The 25,621-nt window shown below is 37.7% G+C and overlaps 1 protein-coding gene across 2 annotated transcripts in view; it reads right to left on the bottom strand.

The window, feature by feature from the left end:
• Positions 1–25,621, bottom strand: part of LOC132102226 (echinoderm microtubule-associated protein-like 3) — a 41,177-nt gene that overhangs the window by 13,211 nt on the left and 2,345 nt on the right. Inside the window, exons 2-5 of one of the 2 annotated variants that reach the window (XM_059507241.1) lie at positions 6,700–6,876; positions 6,097–6,208; positions 3,364–3,825; positions 103–216 (exon numbers count right to left, since the gene is read on the bottom strand). In XM_059507241.1, coding sequence (XP_059363224.1) covers positions 103–216; positions 3,364–3,825; positions 6,097–6,208; positions 6,700–6,876 — 865 coding nt within the window. The remainder of the gene's footprint in view (positions 1–102; positions 217–3,363; positions 3,826–6,096; positions 6,209–6,699; positions 6,877–25,621) is intronic. The other variant, XM_059507242.1, reaches the window with a different exon arrangement.

The following is a 25,621-nucleotide window of genomic DNA, read 5'->3' as shown; positions in this document are numbered from 1 at the left end:
ACATCTCATAGATTGTGCTGATAGAACTTAAGTTATTCAATTACTGTGAAACATTCCGCTATGTGAAAGTGCATGCTTGAACAGAAAAACAACGTCTCTCACCTCTCCAGACTTGGAGACCGTGTGAGTAAGTTTGTAGAGGAGGCCGCTTTCTTAGAAAGCCGCTGTTTGGTCTTGTCTTGGGAGTCTCTGCTTTTCTCGCTGTTCCTTCTCACCCTGATCTCAAAAAGAGACATTAGTTACTCTCTGCATGTGGTGTGAAATCAGATTCACAGAGCGCATGCAAGTAGACGTCAATGTAGATATGAGCATGCTAACATGCAGCAACAAAACTGACAGAATGTGCTTAGCATGTTTCCATTTATTTGACCCATCAAGTTTCGACGTGCAGCATGCAAAATCAAACCCACTACCCACAATCATGCAGACAATACCATGCAAATAAATCAGATATCAGTGATTGAATGCAATGTTTACGTCACAATGGATTCAAACTTATGTGTGCAGGAGTGTGAGTCTGTGCTCACTGAGGGATTGTTTCCTTTAGCACACCCTATTTCCTGTTCTTCTGAATACCCTAAGAGACATCCAATAAAAGCTACATGAAACAGGAAATATCTGTGGTCATGTGATCAATGATGATACTTGCGGTGACAGATAGAGAAGTGAAAGTCATCTGATAAAGGGGGCTGTCCACTCTTAAATTAAGCTGAATCCTGTCACACTTTTTATGGCACATTTTACACAGTAGTCGAAATGAGCATCAGACCAACACACTACCTAGAAGAAAGACTTGTAAGCTGATAATGTACAAATGTTTAATAAAATAAGTGTTAATTTAATTATTCTTGTCTAATTTACTTTGTCGAATGCAGTTTGAAATTCAAAAATAAGATTTAGAAAAAAATTTTTTTTTGAAAGTCTATAATGCTCACCAAGGCTGTATTTATTTGGTCAAATATAAAGTAAAAACAGTGATATTATACACAATGGTTTGGGATTATTGAAGAAATCCTGGTTATGGAGGAACTTAAATATAATCTAATGTTGAATTTTTTTTTTAAATGGACTGGGAAAATTAGTTGATATATAAAAAGAATATAAAGACACCCTCATCTAAGTAAAGAGTAATTTGCATTAGGAATAGGTAACAGCACCTGTTCGGCTTGGTTGTTCTGTACCTTTTTTCTAGGTGTATTTTATGAATACTGTAGAACACATACATTATATGTTTATGCTATATGTATAATTTTTTTCCCTTCTGTTAATGTTTTATTTGTGTTGTTAATCTTGTAAATTAAACTTTCTAAAAAAATAATAATAATAAATAAATAAAATAAAAACAGTGATACTGTGAATTATTACTACTGTTTTCTATTAGAAAATACTTTGAAATGTAATTTATTCCTGCGTTTACAAAGCTGAATTTTCAGCAGTGATGCTGCTTAATATTTTTGTGGAAATGTGAATTTATTTATTTTTCTCCAAGATGTGTTGATGAGTTGAAAGTTTAAAAGAACAGCATTTAAGTGAAATAGAAATCTTTTGTAAAATTATAAACGTTTACTGTCACTTTTGCTAAATAATTTATTTACTTATTTCAGAAAAACAAAACAAAACAAAACAAAAACTACTAAAAGTCCAATTAAAGAGACAATATATTGGCAGAAAAAAGACTATATTATACAAAAGGTAAACTATGTGTTTCCTAACTTCGTTTTGAATGTAACATATGGTTTAATCTGTGATATGCAATTAACATTCAAATTGTGCCAGTGTGTTCCATGGTACGCTGATAGTTTCAGAGTTTGTCTGCATGGAATGTCTTTAAAACTGCACATTTGTTTTCACAAGTTACAGACCACCATCTGACACCATCAACATTTGCTTAGGGGGCCACTAATAGTCATTTTTAACTCTCTGTCAACATAATCTTCCAGTATCTTGTTAAGTGTCTCACATTCATACATTACCATAAATTAGTAATTAATTATGGGCAGCTAGGTTTTGGGATTTCACACTGTACATTTGTAAACCACATATTTACATACATTCTTTGGTCAAATTTTGGTTACTTCCCTCTTGCGCTGAAACTAAACAAGGCATGAATGTTTAACGATGCAAGCATTGTTTAGTTTTGCCTGGTGCTCGGTTGCAAAACAATCTACCACAGCATTCTAGCACCACATAACTTTGTAAACCCAATACCTCTTTTGCTTGATGTCCATGCAAGGATACCAGGAAGGGATGAGACATAATTATCTGTAAAGCACTGTTTACATGGAACATTACATTTGTGGGAACCAAGAAGACATTTAGACGAAAGACCACCCAAAGCAAGCATGCAGATAAATCAGTCAATGAATCAAGAGGTTTGCTCTGTTTATAAGATTAAGTGAGATTATATGATGAGTTAGTATGATTTTAATGCCCCAGTCATAAGCTTTAGTTTTTCTGCAAAACCATGTTACAGACAAGATTCCAAGGAGCTGTTTTGACAAATCTACTCATAAATTCCTGTCACAATGACAGCTTTTTGGCTTTAGCAGTGATCTCATATGTTCCGTATTCACCTGAAGGAGAGTCGACGGGTCTAGATGACAGTTATTATTGCTGCGCTTATCACGGAATGCTGTACTGTTCTTGCAACATGTTAACGGACATGCATACCTAGAACTCTGCCTTTCCAAAGAAGTCAAAGCATTAACTAGATCCAAAATAAATGTAAAACACTGTTTATACAGAGCTGTTCTCTTTAAAAGAGCTGAATGAATGCAAAAGTACACCAATATAGTCATGGCCTGAAGCACCCTTAGGAATACAAACGTCTGTCTCTGGTATAAATAAAGGACTGATACTGTATATTACTGTAACAGCTCAATGGTGCAAGAAATGATTCCCAGGAAATCCATCTTAAATGCAATTCAAGTCGCTTTGGATAAAGGCGTCTGCAAAATGCATTAAAAAAACAATTAAACGTCAGTTCAAAATGTATCCATTTAAAAAATAGCTCTTGAAAGTTTAAATGAGCTTTCGCATCTATTTCGAAGCTTTTTAAATTTGTTCATCCACTAGCAATGTAACAAATAAAAAGTTTCATTCTAAACCTGAGGTACAAACATCAACAACCTCATTAAAAAATCAGGGCTGAGCTAAATTACACACTCCCGCTAATTCCTTGACTATCCACTAATGCATTTTTTGTAAATATAGCTCGATCTGGGAGCCAAAGCTGTCCCAACAAGCAGTAACTTTGGTTTGTGCAGCAACATAAGCATTAATGTTAGGATTAACACCAAAACCAGAAGCAGTGAATTCAAGCAGCCAGCCAATGCTTGACTCCACTTTTGGGGGTCAACGCACAGCATTTTCTCTTCCTCCCGAATGGAGGAGAGTGGGCCTCCGTGTGGGCTGGATGCCAGCTCTTTTGGGGGTGCGGGCGAGGAGGACGTTGGCGTTTGAGGGCCTGAACCCTGGCTGTCGTCGCTGCATTTGCTCTGTTGTTGCTGAAGGGTTCTGTTTGTGGTGGGTTGGATGGTTTCTTCTACTGAGGAGCTCCAGGTTTGGTCCTTCCCCATCTCTTCTTGAAAGGCATCTTCCTCCTCTCCACGGAGTTTGTTCGGGGTTTCATCGGTAAACTGGATGCTTTCAGGTAATGCATCCTCCAAGGAGAGACTCTGGATGGCCCGTGTCAGGGACAGAGGGACAGTCTCGTGATTGGGGATCCATGGCTCAGTCTGAGTGCACCTGTCACTAGTGCTCGGTTTGTAGCTGGAAATGGTTTTAGCCCCGCCCTCCCCATTTTCAGCTGTGTTTGAGATATGGCTACATACACAAAAAGAACAGAGTGTTTAAGATGAAGGATTTCTCAACATGATGCTTGTCGGTTAAAGTGAACGCAACAACCTAAAAATGAAAATTCTGCAAACATTTACCTATCCTCAAGTTATTCCAAACATCTATGACTGTCTTTCCATGGAACACAAACACAGATATTGCATAATATCCAAAATGCTTTTTCAAGGCCATAAAGCTTAAAGGTTTACTCAACCAGAAATTTTTAATTTTGACATTAATCACTTACACCCATGTTGTTCCAAACCCGTAATGCTTCAGAACACAATTTAAGATATTTTGGATGAAAACCGCGAGGCTTGTGACTGTCCCATAGACTGCCGAGTAAATTACACTGTCAAGGTCCAGAAAAGAATGAAAAGCATCATCAGAATAGTCCATCTGCCATCAGTGGTTCATCCGTAATGTTATGAAGCAACAATAATACTTTTTGTACACAAAGAAAACAAAAATAATGACTTTATTCAACAATTCGTCTGCTCTGGCTCTCCACACATCACCGTAGCGGCATTTTGGAGATTATGAGTTGAATGTAGGCAGTGTATGCTCGTCTATCCTTGTGGCGCGGCTGACACAGAAGAGCGTACGCAGTTTGCGTTCAACGGATATTCTCTAAAATGGTGCTACCGTGATGTGGGGAGACACAGAGGAGACAAATTGTTGGAATCATTATTTTTGTTTTCTCCTTAACAAAAAGCATTGAAAGTAGTCCATGCAATTTGGACATTACATGTCAAGTTTTCTGAAGCCATATGATAGCACTGCATGAGAAATTTTCTGAAAAAAAACTTGTTGACCCAGTTGTCCAACACGATATTTAAAGACATCTCCATTTACTGTATTCTGAGATGTTTTTTTTTTGCACTTCTGCTGTAATTATAACAAAGCTGCTTGGTTTCAAACTATTAATAAAAACTACTGATATATTAAAAGAACCATGATTCTAGAAGTTTCAAGAACTGTATGTTATTCTATGGCTCCTCTAGATCTCTGGTTGAGAACCACTGGTTTATGGTGCTATTTGCTTTTGGTGTTTAGAGCTCAATGGCCTTTCTTTATGTCAAAATGGCACTTTTAGATGTTCTTTTGAATATTTTTCTTTGTGTTCAGCAGAAGAGTCATACGGTTTGGAATGACATGACGATGAGTAAATGATTTAATCAGAATTCATCATTTATGAATAAATTATTCCTTTCATTACTTTTTGTCACTATCCAGTGCTGACTGGAACTTAAGTGCCTTACTCAGCGCCACAACGGTGATAATTCAGTGTTCACTATTCAATGTGGGGTTTAAACCAACAACTTTCACCACAAAGCTACACCATACTGTAACAGTACAAGAACGCAGACCTGCAGTAAACTTAAAAAAAGAACTGTCATTTACATTTTCCACCATATAAATTAGAAAATCTGATTAAAGTAACATTGATATTATAATGAACACAAATAACACAGTTCTCCTTTTCTCTGAATGCTTTTCAGAATGTCCCAAATATGCAGTTTGCCAAGGAATGTTGCTCTGCTTCTTTGTATTAAACGTGTGGGCGGCCAAACTGATTTTCACAAAGCTTTTCTTCTCAGTATCATCAAGCATATCTGAAACTTCAAGCCGTAACTGAATTTCATTTATGGATGACAGATATTTTGATAAATGACTGTGTTACTGTAAGCTGACTTTCTGTTTTCTTTAAAACCTTGTATTACAAGTGCACATTTAATGTACCGAGACAGGAAACTGCTTAAAGGGATACTCCACCCCAAAATGAAAATTTAGTCATTAATCACTTACCCCCATGTCGTTCCAAACCCGTAAAGGCTTCGTTCATCTCTGGAAAACAATTTTAGATATTTTGGATGAAAACCGGGAGGCTTGTGACTGTCCCATAGACTGCCAAGTAAATTACACTGTCAAAGTCTAGAAAAGTATGAAAGATGTCGTGCGTTATGAAGCGACAAAATTATTTTTTGTTCACGAAGAAAACAAAAAAATAATGACTTTATCCAACAATTCTGGACTTTGACAGTGTAACTTACTCGGCAGTCATTGGGACAGTCACAAGCCCCCCGGTTTTCATCCAAAATATCTAAAATTGTTTTCCAGAGATGAACGAAGCTTTTACAGGTTTGGAACGACATGGGGGTAAGTGATTAATGACAAAATTTTCATTTTGGGGTGGAGTATCCATTTAATTGCTTAAATGATTAAAGTAAACTATACTATCCAGAATCTTCTGTATACCTGTTTGGTGTGTGGTGAAATCCGTCAAGTGAGCTTGTAGACAGTCTGCAAGGTTTAGAGAATCCATCCACATAACAGGAATGATTTAACACTCGGGCTGCAGCAGGGTTCACTGTACACACATATTTACATGAGTGAAGTTTCTTCATGGCAGTTACTTTAATTAAGGTACAACAATGCAATAAAATCTGTTGCAATACATTTAAAATACCAATAAACCCGTTGCAATGCCTTTATAGTAACACACCGAAATCATTAACCCAAAAATAAAAATCTGTTGAAATCTGGCCATTCCAAGATCTACTTTTTTTTTTTTTTTAAATCAGAAAAAATGTAGAGAAATTTAGCATTACTTCACAAGATGTTAACTGATGGACTGGAGTCGTGTGGAATATTGCAATGTTTTTATCAGCTGTTTAAACTTTCATTATGACGGCATCCATTCACTGCAGAGGATCCATTGGTGAGCAAGTGATGTAATGCTAAATTTCTCCAAATCTGTTGAAGAAACAAACACATCTACACCTGGGATGGCCTAAGGGTGAAAATAATTTCTGAAAATTTTCATTTTTGGGTGAACTATTCCTTTAACAAACCTCTTACCAGCAATCAGCTGCTGTTTAAGCAGGGGTATCTGTTGGTCATGGAGGTGGAGTTTACGCAAGGCATCGGCCAATGAGGACTTCAGTAGCGTTATTTCATCTTCTTGTGCTTGGAGGCGCACCTCCATTAAAGACAGCCTGTCAGGAAACTCTGTGCTGCTTTCTGCAGACACATCATCTAGAAAACAACAATGAAAAATAAAAATCACATAGAAAGACGACAGTACATGTCAAACTAAAAAAGGGGAAACAAAGATGCACTTTTTAAAATTAAAATCAGCATAAAAATAAAGGCAGAACACTATTTACTTCTCTTTTGAATAATTACTTAAATACTTCACAATTTAAACAATAAAACATAACATATTTACACTATAACAAATGAGATGCAAAAAAGTAATTAATTTTCTTCTTGATGCTTCTTTAATTTTCTTCTTGATGCTTCTTTAAGCTTCTTGATGTCTTAAATCTTGGAACGTAATAGAATCTGCATGAGTGTAATTAGGAGTCTTTAGTGCAACTGCCACAGACTGAAATGTTCTGCCCTTTAGGCCAGTGGTTCCCAAACTTTTCCATTCCACGACCCACCTAGACAAGTGTAATATATTTCACGACCCACCAAAATATTAAAAAAAAAAAAAAAACAACGAGTGAAATTACTTTAAACCTAATCTTACTTAAAATTTTTATGACAGAAATTAAGTATTTAAGAAAAATAACCATTTTATTTTAGAGTACAACTGAAAATTTCACTACAAATTTACAAGTTTTAATTTTTGTTTACTGGCGTTAAAATATGTAGTGTCCATAAAAACGTGAAGCAGGCTCACTCCAGTGAAGTGTGATCTGCGCTGCTGTGTTTTGTTGCATTCATGATCCTTCCGTGTGTGTCGGCGAGAACGGAGCACAATCCAACACTTTTTTAGAAAAGCATAAGAAGCAAAGCAGAACTATCTAAAACAGTTTGGAGATTAAAATAATTGTGAAATAGGTAAAAAAAGACCGATTGAACCTTTTAATGACATTGCTCTGAGACCTTCAAAACACGCAACGCACACGGACTTAATTGCAATTTGAAAATCACACTAAGGATATTGCAGTTCATTATTAATGTTGGTGGGCTATATCGTTGTGATGAGTGGGTTCCCAGTTCCCGCCTCCTTCTTCCTGTGATTGTGAAGATTTTAATGTTTTACACTGGTGCCGAAGCCAGGGAGGAAGGAGGGGCGCGCTGCCGAAGATCCTTCGCCGCTGGGGTGAATCCGCAGTGCCATCGAGCAGGGCGAAGGAGTCTGCCGCCGAGGGTGCTCGATGTGGTGGGCTGGAGTGGGCTGGCGAACTCACTCCAGCCCACCGCCTCGATGACTCCTTCGTGGAAAGAGGTGGGAACCGGCGGACAATCAAACAAAGTTTTAATAACCAAATAAACACAAAACAGCGCGACAGCCCCTCTCGGATGACTGCCGTGCACAAATAAAAAACAAACACAAAATAAAACCCAGGCCTGGTCCTCTCTCGTCCTTCACTGTCATCGCTCCTCTTTTGTATCTTTCCGATCTCCTCCGTGGTTCTTGAGACCGGTGAGTGTTGCTCATTTCCCAATCACTCCACCGGCCTAGCTCTGTTCCCATGGCACTAGGCCCCGCCCCACTCGTCACATTCGTGCAGCCCTAGACTGAACTGTGTTAGTGTCTGTGTGTCATTGAAACGCAAAATTAGCTGCAGCCAAGTGACTTTGTGCGACCCACCTTGTTCCATTCCGTGACCCACGAGTGGGTCGCGACCCACAGTTTGAAAACCCCTGCTTTAGGCTTCAGCGAATTCTAGGCTTCTGCACAATAGATGGGATGTGTTTGTTTTATTTAAACAGGGATATAGGTCTATTCTCCTAGTTACAATAGGCCACACAAGAACAAACACACATGGAAACATTTATATGCAACATTTTTTATATGCAACATTTAAAGTTCCTTAACTAACTACACATGATTCCTCCTAAAAGCAGAAACATTAAAATTGTAAATAGGTGTATAAAATAAAATATCATTGTGTAAAATACAATACAAAAATATGTTTGTATTTTGTATATACAGTACAGACCAAAAGTTTGGACACACCTTCTCATTCAAAGAGTTTTCTTTATTTTCATGACTATGAAAATTGTAGAGTCACACTGAAGGCATCAAGGGCTATTTGACCAAGAAGGAGAGTGATGACCTGGCCTCCACAGTCACCGGACCTGAACCCAATCGAGATGGTTTAGGGGTGAGCTGGACCGCAGACAGAAGGCAAAAGGGCCAACAAGTGCTAAGCATCTCTCGGGGAACTCCTTCAAGACTGTTGGAAGACCATTTCAGGTGACTACCTCTTGAAGCTCATCAAGAGAATGCCAAGAGTGTGCAAAGCAGTAATCAAAGCGAAAGGTGGCTACTTTGAAGAACCTACAATATGACATATTTTCAGTTGTTTCACACTTTTTTGTTATGTATATAATTCCATATATAATTCCACATGTGTTAATTCATAGTTTTGATGCCTTCAGTGTGAATCTACAATTTCCATAGTCATGAAAATAAAGAAAACTCTTTGAATGAGAAGGTGTCCAAACAGTACTGGTCTGTACTGTAAAGTATATCAGCATTGGCCAGTAAAAAACTAACGTCAAGAGAAGCCTCTCACACTGGTGATATATACTGCTGACAAACCGCATCAAAGTGGCGCTGTTAACACTCTAGTATTCCTGATATCCTCTCCCAAAAACACACCCATTTCATTTTGCCTTGATCACCTGGAATTATTGACTAATGTATTTCTGCCGCAAGATTTCAAGCCTGAAGCCCTTTCTCGTCAATGAACACCCTTTATTGTCTGAATTACACAGAACTGAGCTTCAGTAGTAGTGAACCATGATTGGGCCTCGGACTACTGTCTTGAAAATGTAAATGGTTTATTCAAAGCTGTCATGATGTGCCTTAAAGGATTAGTTCACTTCCAGAACAAAAAATTCCTGATAATTTACTCACCCCCAAGTCATCTAAAATGTTCAGGTCTTTCTTTAAGTGGAAAAGACATTAAGGTATTTGAGGAAAACATTCCAGGATTTTTCTTCATATAATGGACTCCAAAAGGTGGCCAACTGGCTGAAGATCCAAATTGCATTTTCAGTGCAGCTTCAAAAGGCTCTACACGATCCCAGCCAAGAAATAATGGTCTTATCTAGTGAAACGATTGGTAATTTTCTAAAATAATTAAATAAAATACAAATTTCTATACTTTTCAACCACAAATGCTCATCTTGCACTAGCTCGACTTCCTGCATTATGTTATCACATTCAAAAGGTCACCGAAGCGCTGACCCAGTGATTACAAAACAATTGTGCAAAGAAAGTCAAACACCCTTTACAAAAGAGATAAAACAACGATGTCAGATGATTTTGAAGTTGGAGGAGTTTTTTGCCCTACCCTACCTTTCTAAACTGGAGTACATAGACGAAGAGCTAACCGTGCGTGACCTTTCTAATGTGATTATGTAATGAGTGGATTTGCAGACGTGTGTCGCAGAGCTAGTGCAATGCATTCATGTGTGGTTAAAAATGATATACTTTTTTTTTGAAAATGACCAATCATTTCGGCAGATACGATGCTTATTCCTCAGCTGGGATCGTGAAGAGCCATTTGAAGCTGCACTGAAACCTGTAGGCCACCATTTAAGTCCATTATGGAGAAAAATCCTGGAATGTTTTCCTCAAAAACCTTAATTTCTTTGTGACCGGAGACAGAAAAACATGACCATCTTGGAAGACATGGGGTGAGTAAATTAGCAGGACATTTTTATTCTGGAAGTAAACAAATACTTTAAAAGAACGTTGCATCTTCAATGCAATTTAAACCCCATTGACAGCATTTTGTTGAGTACCACAGATAACAAGTTCAGATTATCTATATTAACTATATTTACAGTAAAACAAACATTGCAGGAGGTTTAAAAGAAGCTTATAGATGCTTACACAATATTATTCCACATAATTTTCTTTTCTAAATTTGTCCAAATAAACAAACTGAATTATCAAATCCTGACTGAATTTCTCAGTACTATATAGATAGCTACATTCTGTTATATTTGCTTGCACCATGCAAACTAGTATCTAGTAAGTGATTTTATCACACTAGTCTTATATGAACATAAAACTTACATCTATTATTTTAAAGTTTATTCTGGTGCAAAGTCTTTCCCTATGGATGGACTTTGACTGTAGGTACACTGTAATGTTTTTATGATTTGTTTACATTTTCACAAACTGAGAGAGAAGTCTAAGGCTACGTTTACACTAGTGCGTTTTTGTTTCAAAGCGGCATTTTAAAATGAAAACGATTCTTGTCTACACTGGCCGGAGTACTGTAAACGACAGGTGTAACCATATCAAAAGCTATGCATTTTAAAACAAAAATGCACTCGTGTAAATGTAACCTAAATTATTTTCTGAGAGATTTCAAATAAGTAATAAAAAAAACTCACTAAATTGTAGTCTGACACAATATAAACCAGATTTCAGTCAGATAATAATTTAGCTTTAACAAACCAAGGTGACGCATGACCCATTTTATTGCATGATTGGCTCATGTTCTTTGAAATACAACAGGACGTGCAGATAACCAAAGGTCCAGACTTCCTGAACCACAAATGCATCCTGTGCTCTTTCAGATAGGAACAAAAATGAAGCCAAACTATAACATTCTCTTTTTCTCTCACTCACAGAGACATACTAACAGGGCTATTCAATGCCTCTGGATGAGAACCTTGACTCCTCTGATTTCTTCCCACAATGGATTCATTCAAGATGTGGGACGTTCTCTTCGAGCTAACATATTTTTCAGTTTCACAAGACCAACCAGAGACCAAAACCACAAATATACCGAACAGATTTAAACAGGGCCAAAGTGCTAGGAGTGCACAGCGCCAACAAATATGGACTCAAAGTGAAACTACTGAAAGAACCTGAGATTAATGATGCACTATGAAAGCTACAAATCATTTAATAGCCCTGTTGTTATTAAATAACTTTAAATTATGACTGCAGATGGTGATGAGTCACATCATGTGGACAAAATAACACTATTTGTCTGAAAGGAATAGTTCAACACGAAATTAGAGTTCTGTCATTATTTACTCACTCTCACATTGTTTCAAAACTCTATGTCTATCCGTATAACCAGCTTTCCTTTTGGGTGGACAAGTCAGTTAAATAGCACTTTTCTAGAAGATTTTAACAATGGAAGTTAACAATGGAGGTTGCCAAATACAGGGCTGCATGGGTGAGTCAGTCTGACATTTCAACAAATTTCACACAGATCAACACAGACAAATGAACAAGGATGTGGCAACATATTTTTACATCCAGACCAACCTCTGGCTGAACTCCAAGTAGCCCAACAGTCTCTGAAGGCAGGCAGATACATGCACAAGAAAGAATCAAAAGATCTAAGATACGATCAATCAACGTTCATGTCATAGCAAATAGCAGGAATAATTGAAATGCAGATCCACTAAGATTTCGTAACATTCCAAGCTGATACCAAAATCAGTTTTTAAATACAGAGTATTTTCTTTAATAACAACCAGGAACTTAAGGAAAGTTTTATAAGTGAGCTACAGAACTATTATTTTTTATTTGATTTGTGTGACACATTTATCAAAAACACAAGAATGATAAAATTTATTTTATCTTAAATCTTTATTTTAAATATATTTCTTGTTTTCAAACAATGGGTCTCTACAGTATTACAATAGTAACAATAGGACAATAGTTCACAACATTATTTTGTTCCTTCAAAAAATACAAAGTAAAGAATGCTGTTGGTAAAGTGTTAACAGTGTTTTCTACAAAGTTCAATATGTTATCTCTCTGTAGTAGATTCGCTGCAGTCACCAAATAAAAGGTCAGAGTTGCCAAGTACACTGTTTGTCAGCACAGAGAATTGTAGTGTAACACAAAACAACCCAACTGGTTGGGACAGTAATCAAAAGAAAGGAACAAAGAAGTGCTCTGTTTTACATGGTTAGTTTTTGTCTATTTCAAAAGTTATAACTCACCATATTGTCTAAACACCTGTTTGAATGAGAATAACCAAATGGTTAATAATGAGAAACAGATGTCACATGGATCCAATCTATTCACATTAACATAATCCAATCACCCCTATTGATATAAATTCCCATACATTCTGACTGGAGTAAATCTTCATTACTTCTACACTGTTTATTCCTTATGGCTGGCATCACTGGTTCCATGAAGAACCTTTAACATTCATGAAACCTTTCCATTGCACAAAATGGTTCTTCTATTGCATCGCTATGAAAACTGCCTTTTAGAACATTTATTTTGTTTCCTTACTGGACAAACTCAATTCATTTTATGCTCGCTTTGAGACAGGCAACACATCCCCTGCTGTGAAAATACCAGTGAACAGATCCACTGACGATGCCATTGCAATGGCCATTCAATCTGCCCTGAAACAACTGGGGGGAAGAGGCACCTATGTTATTGATTACAGCTCTGCATTTATCACCATCATCCCTACCAAACTTCTAGCCAAACTGAAGGATCTTAGTCTAAACAGTCACTTATGCAAGTGGGTCCTAGATTTCCTGACCAGCAGAATCCAGGTGGTCAGAATTGGCAACCACACATCCTCCAAAACTCACACTCTACACTGGTGCCCCACAGGGATGTGTACTTAGCCCACTCTTGTACTCACTGTTTACTTACAACTGATCTGCCAAGTCCAGCTCCAACATCATCTTCAAATTTTCTGATGATACAACTATCTCAGGGTTCATCACTGATGGTGATAAGACATCCTACAGAGATGAAGTAAATGCACTCACAGTAGGGCTGGACCATTATGGCATAAAATCAAAACCTCGATTAATTGAACATTCTACCTCGATTATGATTAATGAACGATTATTTTGTTTCTGTTTTTTTTTTTCTTCTTATAGTTCACTGACAAGGTTTGTACTGTAAATATGATTGACTATTAAAGGTGAGATATTTTTTCCTATCGAAAGAGCGATATCATAGCTCACTATCAGCAGTATGTTCGGAGCATTTATTACAGATTATTGCTCGGTGAAATAGATAAATAAAGATCAGATAAAGATAAATTAGCACAGTACCAGTACGAGTGATTGTGTGTGTGAATTAGTCATACCGTCTCTATATTATTGTGAAGCTGTGGTTTGTAAATAGCCTAGTTCCTTCAAAAGTAGAAAAATATGCTATAATAAATTTTGAGATTCTTAGCTACTTTAGTGATAAATCACAGGACAGCTCTGACAATTAGTTTCTGCATTCCCCTGTGCCTATAATTTGACCATCCGCATCCACGCACCGTCCGCATTATGTAATTTTCGTCATCAAGAGGGCTCGTGGACAGCCGCGCATCCGTCCACGCGGTCTCAAAAAGTGCCTTCACGTGGATGGGGTGCGCGGCTGTCAACAGTGCATGCACGAGGTGAATGATGACAGAAGTGGTACTGCTCGTTGAGCTCGTCCGCCTTCTGAAAGCTGTGCGGATGAAGCTGTGTGAGACGTGACAGAACGCGGAATGTGAAGTATACCCGGGGCGAGCCTTAAAGCTGCCTCCTTAACGGACACCTATAATGAATGTGGATGTTTTTTGTTTGTTTTTTTGACAGCCCTAGCGCTAACATGGTATCTCGATATAATAATACACATCCGATCATCTAATCGCTTGAATGTCCAAACCATAAAACAAATACAACTGACAAAGCTTAGTGAAGACGCAAGGCTATGTGTTGAACCGGCGTTCACCTCCGTGTTTTGCTTTTATGCCACTGAATGGACGGGGCAGAGTCATGTGGCTACACATGCGGTAGTATGCTTTTAAGGGGGAAGTATTAACAGGATTAAAAAAACGAAATAACCGACATGGGAAAATTACGTCGGTAAGAGGTTCTGAATTTCGGTTTCGATTACTTTTCGATTAATAGTCCAGCCCTAACTCACAGCATGGTGTGCTAAAAACAATCACTCTCTAAAGGTCAGCAAGACCAATAAGATGATCATGGATTACAGGAAGTCAGGTAGAGAATGTCACGTTCCCATTCACATCAATGCACAGGAAGTAGAGACAGTCAGGAGCTACAAGTTCCGTGGCATTCACGGAGGATCTTTCTTGGAGCCCACACTTAAGAGATCATATTGAGAACAGCCAGTCAGCGTCTCTACTTCCTGCGGAGGCTGAAGATGTTTGACATCTCCTCTGACATCATGTCAAACTTCTACCGCTGCAGTCAAAAGAGCATTCTGACCGGCTACATCACTGTATGGCAGTGCTGGTCAAATCTTGCCCTGGAGGGCCAATACGGTGCAGAGTTTGGCTCCAACCCTAGTCAAACACACCTGAGCATGCTAATCAATGGTTTTGGAATCATTAGAAAATCACAGGCAGGTGACTTTGATCAGGATTGGAGCCAAACTCTGCACTGCATTTGCCCTCCAGGGCAAGATTTGAAAAAACCATGCTGTATGGTATATGGCAACTGCTCTTCTTCAGACCGAACAGCTCTTCAGAGAGATGCAAGAACAGCAGAGCTCATTAATGGACATAAACTCCTGGCCTTACAGGACATCTATCAAACATGCTGCTTGAGATAGGCCCACAGCTTCATCAAGGACTGTACTCACCCTGCTCACCAACTGTTTGCCACACAGCCATCAGGCAGACCCTTATGATCCATTCAATCAAGAACTACCAGACTGAAGAACAGCTTTTATCTTCTTTTATTAGGGTGCTCCGATCAGGTATTTTTGGGCCGATCACTGATTGTCGATCACAGAAAGCAGTATCTGCCGATAGGATCACAGATTCCAATCTTTTAACCCTAAAAAGGGGTGGGGAGGGGGTTGTTTGATCATGCAGTGCATTTTTGTTTTTACAATGGTGCAATTGTTGCGCAATAGCTTAAGCCTTCCACTAGGGATGGGACGATAACCGGTTTTATTGATAACCGTGATAAAATGTGCTGAAGGTTAGTAATATCGTTTAAAAATGAATTATCATTAAAACCGTGTTTGATTATCGCGGTTTTAATAACTCACTATTAAATCATGTCCAGCCAGCGACAGTCTGACGCAAGCGCAGCGCACAATGTTTTTTTTCGAGAAGGAATGGCGAAAGTCAGTGACTTTTCTATGCTTTTCTATGCTTCTACACTTTTCATTGTAAGGAAGGAAATGCCACAGAATTTAATCTTTCTTTAAATTAAGTGCATAGAGTTGCTTGTTTTATTAGGTGTTTGTTGATTATTAAATATAAAACTTGCTGAAATGTTTTCAGTGTGAGCATCAACTATTTTTGAACACTTTCATCTCGTTTCAACAAAACCGTGATAATATTGATAATCGTGATAGTTTTAGTCACTATAATCGTGATATTAAATTTTCATACCGTCCCATCCCTACCTTCCACACAGCACAAGCCTGATTCCTTGACCTGTATGTGAGGCGTCTAGTGTTGTCAAAAGACCCGGTACTTCGGTACCAAGTCGGTACTAAAAAAATGTAAATGTGACGGTACCAGGTTTCTTTAAGTACCGGTAGTACCGAGGTCCCGTTCAAACCCGGTTCTTGACGCATACAGCGCTATGATTTCCGCGAAGCAGACCAAATCATATCTCTATATGGACCAATATCGGTAAATGTTAAGCCGCAAAAGGTGTTTGAAATATGAATCCTGCATGTTCTGTGCGCCTCTGTGTGAATGATGAATGGCAGAGACGTGCAGGTTTGTTTACTACATAGACTGAAGCGCGTGACGCTTGCATTAATTTCAGCATCTGAGCTTCAGAGTTCTCTCTCCATCAAGCGATCTGTACTTTTCGATTCATGTAAATGTATGCACAGCGCACCTGTATTTGACGTTCTGTAAACTCTGTGTGAAGGCGCACGACTCACCGTCTCTTTCTCACACATGCAAAGAGAGAGAGAACGAGTCTTACCACGCTGAATCGACACGCTACATGTAAACTATATTCTTTGTTGTCTTTTCCTGTCAAAATAATTGAGTTCATTTAGAATTATTCATATTTTTCAAACAAGAAGAAGATATGCCGGTTTTTCCAGTAGTGGGCGGAGCTAATGCGCAAATGGCAATTTAATTGGCTGGCGTTCATCTACCGTCCCTGTTTTGATTTCAGCAAATCATTTTGACCGAACGCAGACAACGTGATTAATATTCATGAACCCAGCAGCTCATCAATTCATAGTGCATTGTATATTGTTAGTATGGTAGTAGAATTAGTAGTAGTATTATCTTTTAATAATAATCAATATGATCTATTACTATTTTTTTTTAAATTTTTATAGAAACCCTCAATGACCAAAAATATCTTAAGCATCACCACCAGTCTTAAGTTCAGTTAAAATGACAAATATGCATTCATTAAAAGTTCATTTTTACATAAAGGCATTGTGCTACTAAATATTACTATTATTTAGTAAAATGTATGTGATACTGCTACTACTGTTGAAAAAAATAATAACTTTATTTTTTAAAGAAATAAATCACAAAATATTTCTTCCATGTTTTAATTTTAATAGCAAATCCCCTTTATTTACCAAAAATAAAATGTATACATTTCATACATTAAAAGACAAATTAAATTTGGGTGAAACTTGTTTACTGTTTTTCATAATTATATAACTTGTAGAAAAATCTTTAAACACAATTGTAAATAAGTATAAAGAATGGCATTGGTTTTAGTTTTAGTGATAAAGTTTTTTAATTTTAATATTTATTTTTAAATTAGCATATTTTTGTGTTTTGCTTTGGTACCGAAATTGGTACCGAGAACCGTGGATTTTCACTGGTATCGGTACCGAATACTGAAATTTTGGTACCTTGACAACACTATCTTATGCCAGGTTCACACATACTCTGTTTGCAGTGCGTATGCAGTACATAAGTTGTGCAGAAGCAGCACGGACTCATTGTGCTTTCACACAGAGGTCCACTACTGATCCGCGGCTGTTTGCCACAAACACAACATCAATCCATTTTGATTTCAAATCCAAATGTTGTTACTGAAAAGGCTTTTTGAGAATTGTGATTCTGTTTTTACACAGTACAGATGTGTTTAAATGTAATAAATATAAGCAAATATGTGAAAGAAAGAGAGCGGTTATGGAATGATATTCCGGACATTATTCAAAAGGAATTGCAAATTGTATTTGCAATTGCGTTTTCAATTTGTGCACGCATAAAATGTGACATAATCCAAACGCAAATCGCGCATTACCGTTTTCATTTTCGTTTAGGGGAACGCACAGTGTCTTCCAAATTTAAAATGGAAATGCAAAGTCCGTTTGCAATTGTGTTTCCCATATCTTACGAGCTATGAGCCTGTCATATTTAAATAGCAATATTAATTACCACATTTGGCTTTTCACTCTCTCTGCACTGTGCATTTAAACTGCCAAAACTCAAATGGAATCGCAATACCTTTTGAATTTGAATTTCCAACGTCTACACGGAAACCTGTCAATCAAGTGACAGGGGTGGGGCCATTTTATTGGGCGTGTTTGCATTGGGAAGTGACATCACTCACAGTCGACGGTAATAAATAATTATTAATTAATTATTGTTAATTGACTGTCATCTAAATACTTAATAACCAATAAGGTTAAGGATGTGTCTTACAAATTACTTCATCTTTTCTATCCTGTGAAGCTTTACTTAAAAAAGATGTGTCCTGATATTGACACTTTATGTTCTTTTTGTGGTGCTGAACACGAATCCATTTCTCATCTCTTCTGGGAATGCACATATACTATTTTTTTATCTTCGATCATACTAAAATGTATCATGTTTTTACTATGGTAAATATGAGTTAACGATAGTGTTTATAATTAAACCACAGTAGCCACAAATGTACAGTTGTCTGAGACGTTATAAATTGTTCTCTAACATCATGAACCATAAAATGTAGTCAATGTTCTGCTATGGTTTATTTTCATAATAGGTAAACACAGGTCACAAGTTAACACGGTCACATTTCCTTGATTCAGTCAGTTGCACAATGTGAAGCCGAAAGTCCTGTCTTGTATCTAGAGATCTGGTGCTGATTCGGTGTAGATCGGTAGCTTTGTGGTTAGTGACTGTCGTCTCGTGGCACATCGTCTTTTAGCGCGTGTTAGAAACCCGCGCCAACACAGACGTACTTTTATTTTTATTTTTTTGTTTATCCTACTTACTTCAGCCGCGAAACGGGCGATCATACTAATAACTTGTAATCTTTACATGCAGTGAGCAAGACTGTATTTATTAAACACTTAATATCGTGTCAGTTTGTGCTTTCAAAATCGCCGAATCTGCTGCCATCGTTCCAGCACATCTGCAGCGTAGACCTGAACCAGCAAGTTGGTCACCAGATAACACAGTAACCAGTTAAACCGTAACACCGGGAAGATTAGGCAAATAGACTGGTGACAAAGGTCTGCGCGCGTTTCTCAATACAAAATACGCTGATTTCGGACTTGCATCCTCAGTAGTTCAGACTTGTGCATTCGACTCGGGAGTGTGATGTCTGCGAGGACGCAGGTCCGGTAATTCTGCAAACAGCAGCGTACTTGATAACATGTCAGCTCGCCTTGACTACTGCAATTTTCCTCACTGTATATTTACAATAAAACAAAAAAGGATATGAAATACCACTGCCTCCTTTCATTTTTCATTTAAACATAATAATAGCAGCAGAAATGTACTTAGTTCAGGGAAATGTGTATATATAAAGTCATTACAAATGAAACTAAATATTATATCAATTGCCTCTTTTATTACCATTGACTGTGAGTGACGTCACTTCCCTTGCAAACACGCCCAATAAAATGGCCCCACCCCTGTCACTTGATTGACAGGTTTCCGTGTAGACGTTGGAAATTCAAATGCAAAAGGAATTGCGATTCCATTTGAGTTTTGGCAGTTTACAAGCACAGTGCAGAAAGTGTGAAAAGGCAAATGTGGTAATTAATATTGCTATTTAAATATGACAGGCTCATAGCTCGTAAGATATGGGAAACACAATTGCAAACGGACTTTGCATTTCCATTTTAAATTTGGCAGACACTGTGCGTTCGCTTAAACGAAAATGCAAACGGTAATGCGCGATTTGCATTTGCGTTTGGATTATGTCACATTTTATGCGTCCACAAATTGAAAACGCAATTGCAAATACAATTTGCAATTCCTTTTGAATAAAGTCCGGAATATAATTCCATACGCGGTGATTCACTCACGCTGTTTGTGAAATTACATCTCACAGAAAGTTTTTTAATTACTTTGTTAGTTATTTACACAAGAAAAATTAATTGCACCTTACCATCAGCATTACAATTATTTTACCCATTCCGGACATGGATTGAGATGGTACCACTACATGTCATGCCAAACCTCTCACAGCAGGCGCGTCGTCAGCTTGAAATCGGTTTATGAGATCGGCCCCTATGAGACCACTGATCAAACTTCGCCAAGCCATTATCGGCCGACAGCAATCAGTAGCCGATCAATCGGAGCACCCCTATTTTTTACAGTGTAGATGAAAAGCATAAGTGGGTTCTTCATGTAGGTTTTTGAGCAAGCACCGAGCAGCCTTAACTTGGCTGTGTAAAGTTGCCTAAATTATATTCTGGTTTTAAGATATGGCTTTAGTCCGTATATCAGTGTCAGTCTATGGGATTTTTTTTTTACCCATTTTATCATCAACCATGAGAAAAATCAAGTTTGATATCTCAGAAAAGTAAAAGCTCACAACAGCTGACCAATAATATATGTCCATATAGCATAAACAGTGCAAGTTCAGCTAAGGTTTAATACTTGGGGTTTGGTTAAATCACTTACCCTAAGTATGAACTATAGTGATAGTCATGCATCCCTTAGCATGAAATACTAATAAATCCAGTTCTCAAACCTAAAAAAGCTCAGATGTGACAAAAATCACTGCATTTCAGCAAAAAACAGTGTTTCAATTCAGTGTCCGTTTATGTACAATTCTGCATGACTATCCAACAGTAGTCCTCCAAGTACTAAATGCCTTGCTGCTATTATGGTCAAGAAGCACTCATAAAAGAAATTATAAGGGTTTGTTTTTTTGATTGCACCTATTAAAATCAAGCCAGCGTGTCCACAGCATTGCCAAAAATGGCAGCGGGCATGTAATGCTGGCGCTGACAAGGCAACGATTATGTGGCAGAGTCTCTCTGTATTTGAGAAGAGTAGGCGAGAACTGCGGAGATAGCAACAGACAGTAAAAAATACTTTAATTGGCCTTCGTGAATTTAGAGTACTGTCGTTTTAGAAACCAAAAGCATGAGGACAATGATAACTTAATTGTCCTCATGCTTCTGGCAGCTAAAACTGCAGCAGTCTAAATCTAAAAGTGGCCAGGGTTTTAAAATCTTGGCCAAAGATGTGGCGGTCAGTTTCATTCACACCAAGCCAGTTTCTTTTCAAGAGTTTCATATAGGTCTATTGGTTGTGCTCTTGAGCCACATCTTTAAGGCAGTGATGTGAGCAGGCCAAATGCACTCCTGTGCACATGAGGTATCAATTAGTGGTTTGTGTTCATGTGGATTTTATTCATTTTTCTCTTTCGTTTTCTCTCTGCATATGAAAATTTGCAAATGAGCCTTGCAGGTGAGGAAGAATGTTCGAGAAGAATGTTTGAGAGAACTCTCACTCATATTTGCTAGTTTAACTAAAAATGTTACAAATTAAACTACTGAAATAAAGCTGAAATGAATGTTTAAATGTAATAACTAAACAAATTAATACAGAAAATCATTAAAGCTAAACAGAAATCGCATTTAATAATAATATTTTAAAAAATTGTAGTGTACATAAAAATAAATGTGTATGTACTCTTTTTGTAGTACAGTCGTGGCCAAAAGTTTTGAGAATTACATAAATATTGGAAATTGGAAAAGTTGCTGCTTAAGTTTTTATAATAGCAATTTGCATATACTCCAGAATGTTATGAAGAGTGATCAGATGAATTGCATAGTCCTTCTTTGCCATGAAAATTTACTTAATCCCAAAAAAACCTTTCCACTGCATTTCATTGCTGTCATTAAAGGACCTGCTGAGATCATTTCAGTAATCGTCTTGTTAACTCAGGTGAGAATGTTGACGAGCACAAGGCCAGAGATCATTATGTCAGGCTGATTGGGTTAGAATGGCAGACTTGACATGTTAAAAGGAGGGTGATGCTTGAAATCATTGTTCTTCCATTGTTAACCATGGTGACCTGCAAAGAAATGCGTGCAGCCATCATTGCGTTGCATAAAAATGGCTTCACAGGCAAGGATATTGTGGCTACTAAGATTGCACCTAAATTAACAATTTATAGGATCATCAAGAACTTCAAGGAAAGAGGTTCAATTCTTGTAAAGAAGGCTTCAGGGCGTCCAAGAAAGTCCAGCAAGCGCCAGGATCTCCTAAAGAGGATTCAGCTGCGGGATCGGAGTGCCACCAGTGCAGAGCTTGCTCAGGAATGGCAGCAGGCAGGTGTGAGCGCATCTGCACGCACAGTGAGGCCAAGACTTTTGGAAGATGGCCTGGTGTCAAGAAGGGCAGCAAAGAAGCCACTTCTCTCTAAAAAAACATCAGGGACAGATTGATCTTCTGCAGAAAGTATAGTGAATGGACTGCTGAGGACTGGGGCAAAGTCATATTCTCCGATGAAGCCCCTTTCCGATTGTTTGGGGCATCTGGAAAAAGGCTTGTCCGGAGAAGAAAAGGTGAGCGCTACCATCAGTCCTGTGTCATGCCAACAGTAAAGCATCCTGACACCATTCATTTGTGGGGTTGCTTCTCATCCAATGGAGTGGGCTCACTCACAATTCTGCCCAAAAACAGCCATGAATAAAGAATGGTACCAAAACAGCCTCCAACAGCAACTTCTTCAAACAATCCAACAACAGTTTGGTGAAGAACAATGCATTTTCCAGCACGATGGAGCACCGTGCCATAAGGCAAAAGTTATAACTAAGTGGCTCGGGGACCAGAATGTTGAAATTTTGGGTCCATGGCCTGGAAACTCCCCAGATCTTAATCCCATTGAGAACTTGTGGTCAATCCTCAAGAGGCGGGTGGACAAACAAAAACCCATTAATTCTGACAAACTCCAAGAAGTGATTATGAAAGAATGGGTTGCTATCAGTCAGGATTTGGCCCAGAAGTTGATTGAGAGCATGCCCAGTCGAATTCCAGAGGTCCTGAAAAAGAAGGGCCAACACTGCAAATACTGATTCTTTGCATAAATGTCATGTAATTGTCGATAAAAACCTTTGAAACGTATGAAGTGCTTGTAATTATATTTCAGTACATCACAGAAACAACTGAAACAAAGATCTAAAAGCAGTTTAGCAGCAAACTTTTCGAAAACTAATATTTATGTAATTCTCAAAACTTTTGGCCACGACTGTACACTTTTAACACCTTTGCAAAGTTGTTTTCATTTTTTTAGTAAATAAAAATATTTTTTTCCACTAGTAGCTCATTCCCTGTCAGTATATGTTAAGATAATAACCCTGACACTTGCACAATGCAAACCCTTAATATTAATGTAATAAATGTGAGAGACATTAGTCTCTACATCCTGTATCTCAGCTGAAAATCTTCAATAGGTAGAGCCTGAGACCAATGAAATGAGTCCAGTGAGACATGCAGGGCCAGAGAAGCATACACTGAACAAAGTGGACTTATTTTGCCGGAAACATTGGGAACATTGCGTACATTTAGAGTCACGCTGATATGAGAGAGAAAGTGACAGAGGAAAATAACTGCAGATATTTGTATTATCAGATTTGTAAATTCAAGAAAGAGGAACCAATCTGGAATTGGTCTGCATGGTTTCTTTGAACGTCAAAGCCAACCCATGTCCCAAATTACATTCCCTTATTCCCATGTTCTGCTTTCACATTCTTGAAAATGCAAACTGTATGCAAAGATGTGTTTATCAACCTATCAAGTCATTCTAAACAACAACAAAAAAAATCTTGTTTGCACAAAAGAAACGTCTAATAAACATCTCATATTTTATTTCACAACCCTTCACTAAATATAGACATTACAACCCAAATTTAGAGTAAAGAAAAATAAAATAAAAAAAACTTTAATCCAGTGCATTTCCAACCTAATTAAAGATAATCTTACCTCAGACCCTTGAACAGAAGTGATGTTCATGATCAAATACTAGTATTGCTTAATGAATACTGTGAACACACTAAAAAAGTATGCATGACTAAATTATGGTCATAAAGGGGACAGTCATGGCCTAATGGTTAGAGAGTCGGACTTGTACCCGAAGTTCGAATCTCAAGGAATTGTAGGTGAACTCTCTTCCTCACTCAATAACCACAACTGAGCTAAGACCATTAAATAAGCCACTGCACTTCTAATTGCGCCGCAGCAAAAATGTCTGCCCACTGCCCCAGGTGTGTGTTCACAGGGTGTGTGTGTGCTTGGATGGGTAAATAATGGACACCATAATTGGCTGCACGCCACGTCGTCACATGACCATTGTGGCACGAAAGAAGGCCAGGTCAAGTGCTATTGCACAGTAACTGTGATTCCCAAGCAAAAGTGCATGGAGAATCTCCAAGCTCAAATAAAATAAAGATGTTAAAATGAATAAAAAACTAAAAATAAATGCTGATGAGTGACTGCATTTCAACTGTGGTTTACGAAACCATATGCCCCATGCAAAACGACATAGCTCAACCAAGTCTGTGAAGCATTTGATTTCCACTACCAATCAATGATTATGCAAAACAATTGCAACAAGCCTTGGGATAAACCTGGCCTTGCACAAAATCTAATATTAGTATGTTTGTTTTCACTTTGAGCCATGATATAATAAATGAAAGTATCATAAGCTCTGTGCGATACTTCTCCACTTCAGTTCGCCCACCTCTCACTGCTGCTCTCTTTCCTGTCAGTGTTGCATCACATCGCTCATGGCTACGGCGGAACTTCTTGTACACCACTGTCCGCCCCTGCATCTTCAGTCTTACTCACAAACACAAATTCTCACCTCCCACAACAAGACAAAGAGCAAGAGAAAACTTGATACATCATCCTCCAGAGTTTATTTGAAGAAGAAAAAGATATTAACTAGCTGGGAGGTTTTCTTGCGTTTCACCAAACATTTTTGTCAGTTACATTTATTTGACTCTACAGGATAAACAGAAACAAATGAGTCGATACCAATTTTCCATAACTAATTTTTCATCCAAACCGATTCAGATCTGTTTCTGTTAAGAAGTTGAGTCAAGTGAGTTATGAAGAAACTTTGTCATGCTCTCAAAACATGCCAAAAACTTAAGCATTTAACATGAATAACGAAAAAAAAAATAAAAAAATAATGAGAAAGAATAACTCATATCTTTCAAAGATTTCTGAAAACGATTTCTGACAAACTCTGTACACAACCTAAGTTTTAAATGAAACAAAGGTTATAAGAGTGCGCTTTACAAGGAAACACCACTGCAGTTTTTCTACTTTAAAGTTCCAGCTTTAATTCAACGTGTAACTTACTTGCAATTTCTTTGCAAAAATTTACTGCCAATTTCTGAGTGAAACATTTTTCCACAGCAATTTTTTTTATGTGTGTGTGTGTGTGTCTATGTAGGAGTTTTAAAATTCTGTCAATGTCAAGGAAATGCACTTTTGACACATTTCCACACATGATTTGGAAGCCTATGCAAAACTATTTACATTCATATATCAAGGTTTCAGAAAGCATGACAAAGTTCAATTGAAAACAGATCACTGTGTAAATCGAAACATTCTTTAATGATTTAATAATCTAATTCAAGTTCCTTCCTTCATCAGAAATTACA

Source organism: Carassius carassius, chromosome 2, assembly GCF_963082965.1.
Source record: "Carassius carassius chromosome 2, fCarCar2.1, whole genome shotgun sequence".
In the NCBI taxonomy this organism is placed as follows: Eukaryota; Metazoa; Chordata; class Actinopteri; order Cypriniformes; family Cyprinidae; genus Carassius; species Carassius carassius.
The sequence above is the reverse complement of the archived record's forward strand: the minus strand, read 5'-3'. Positions and strand labels throughout refer to the sequence as shown.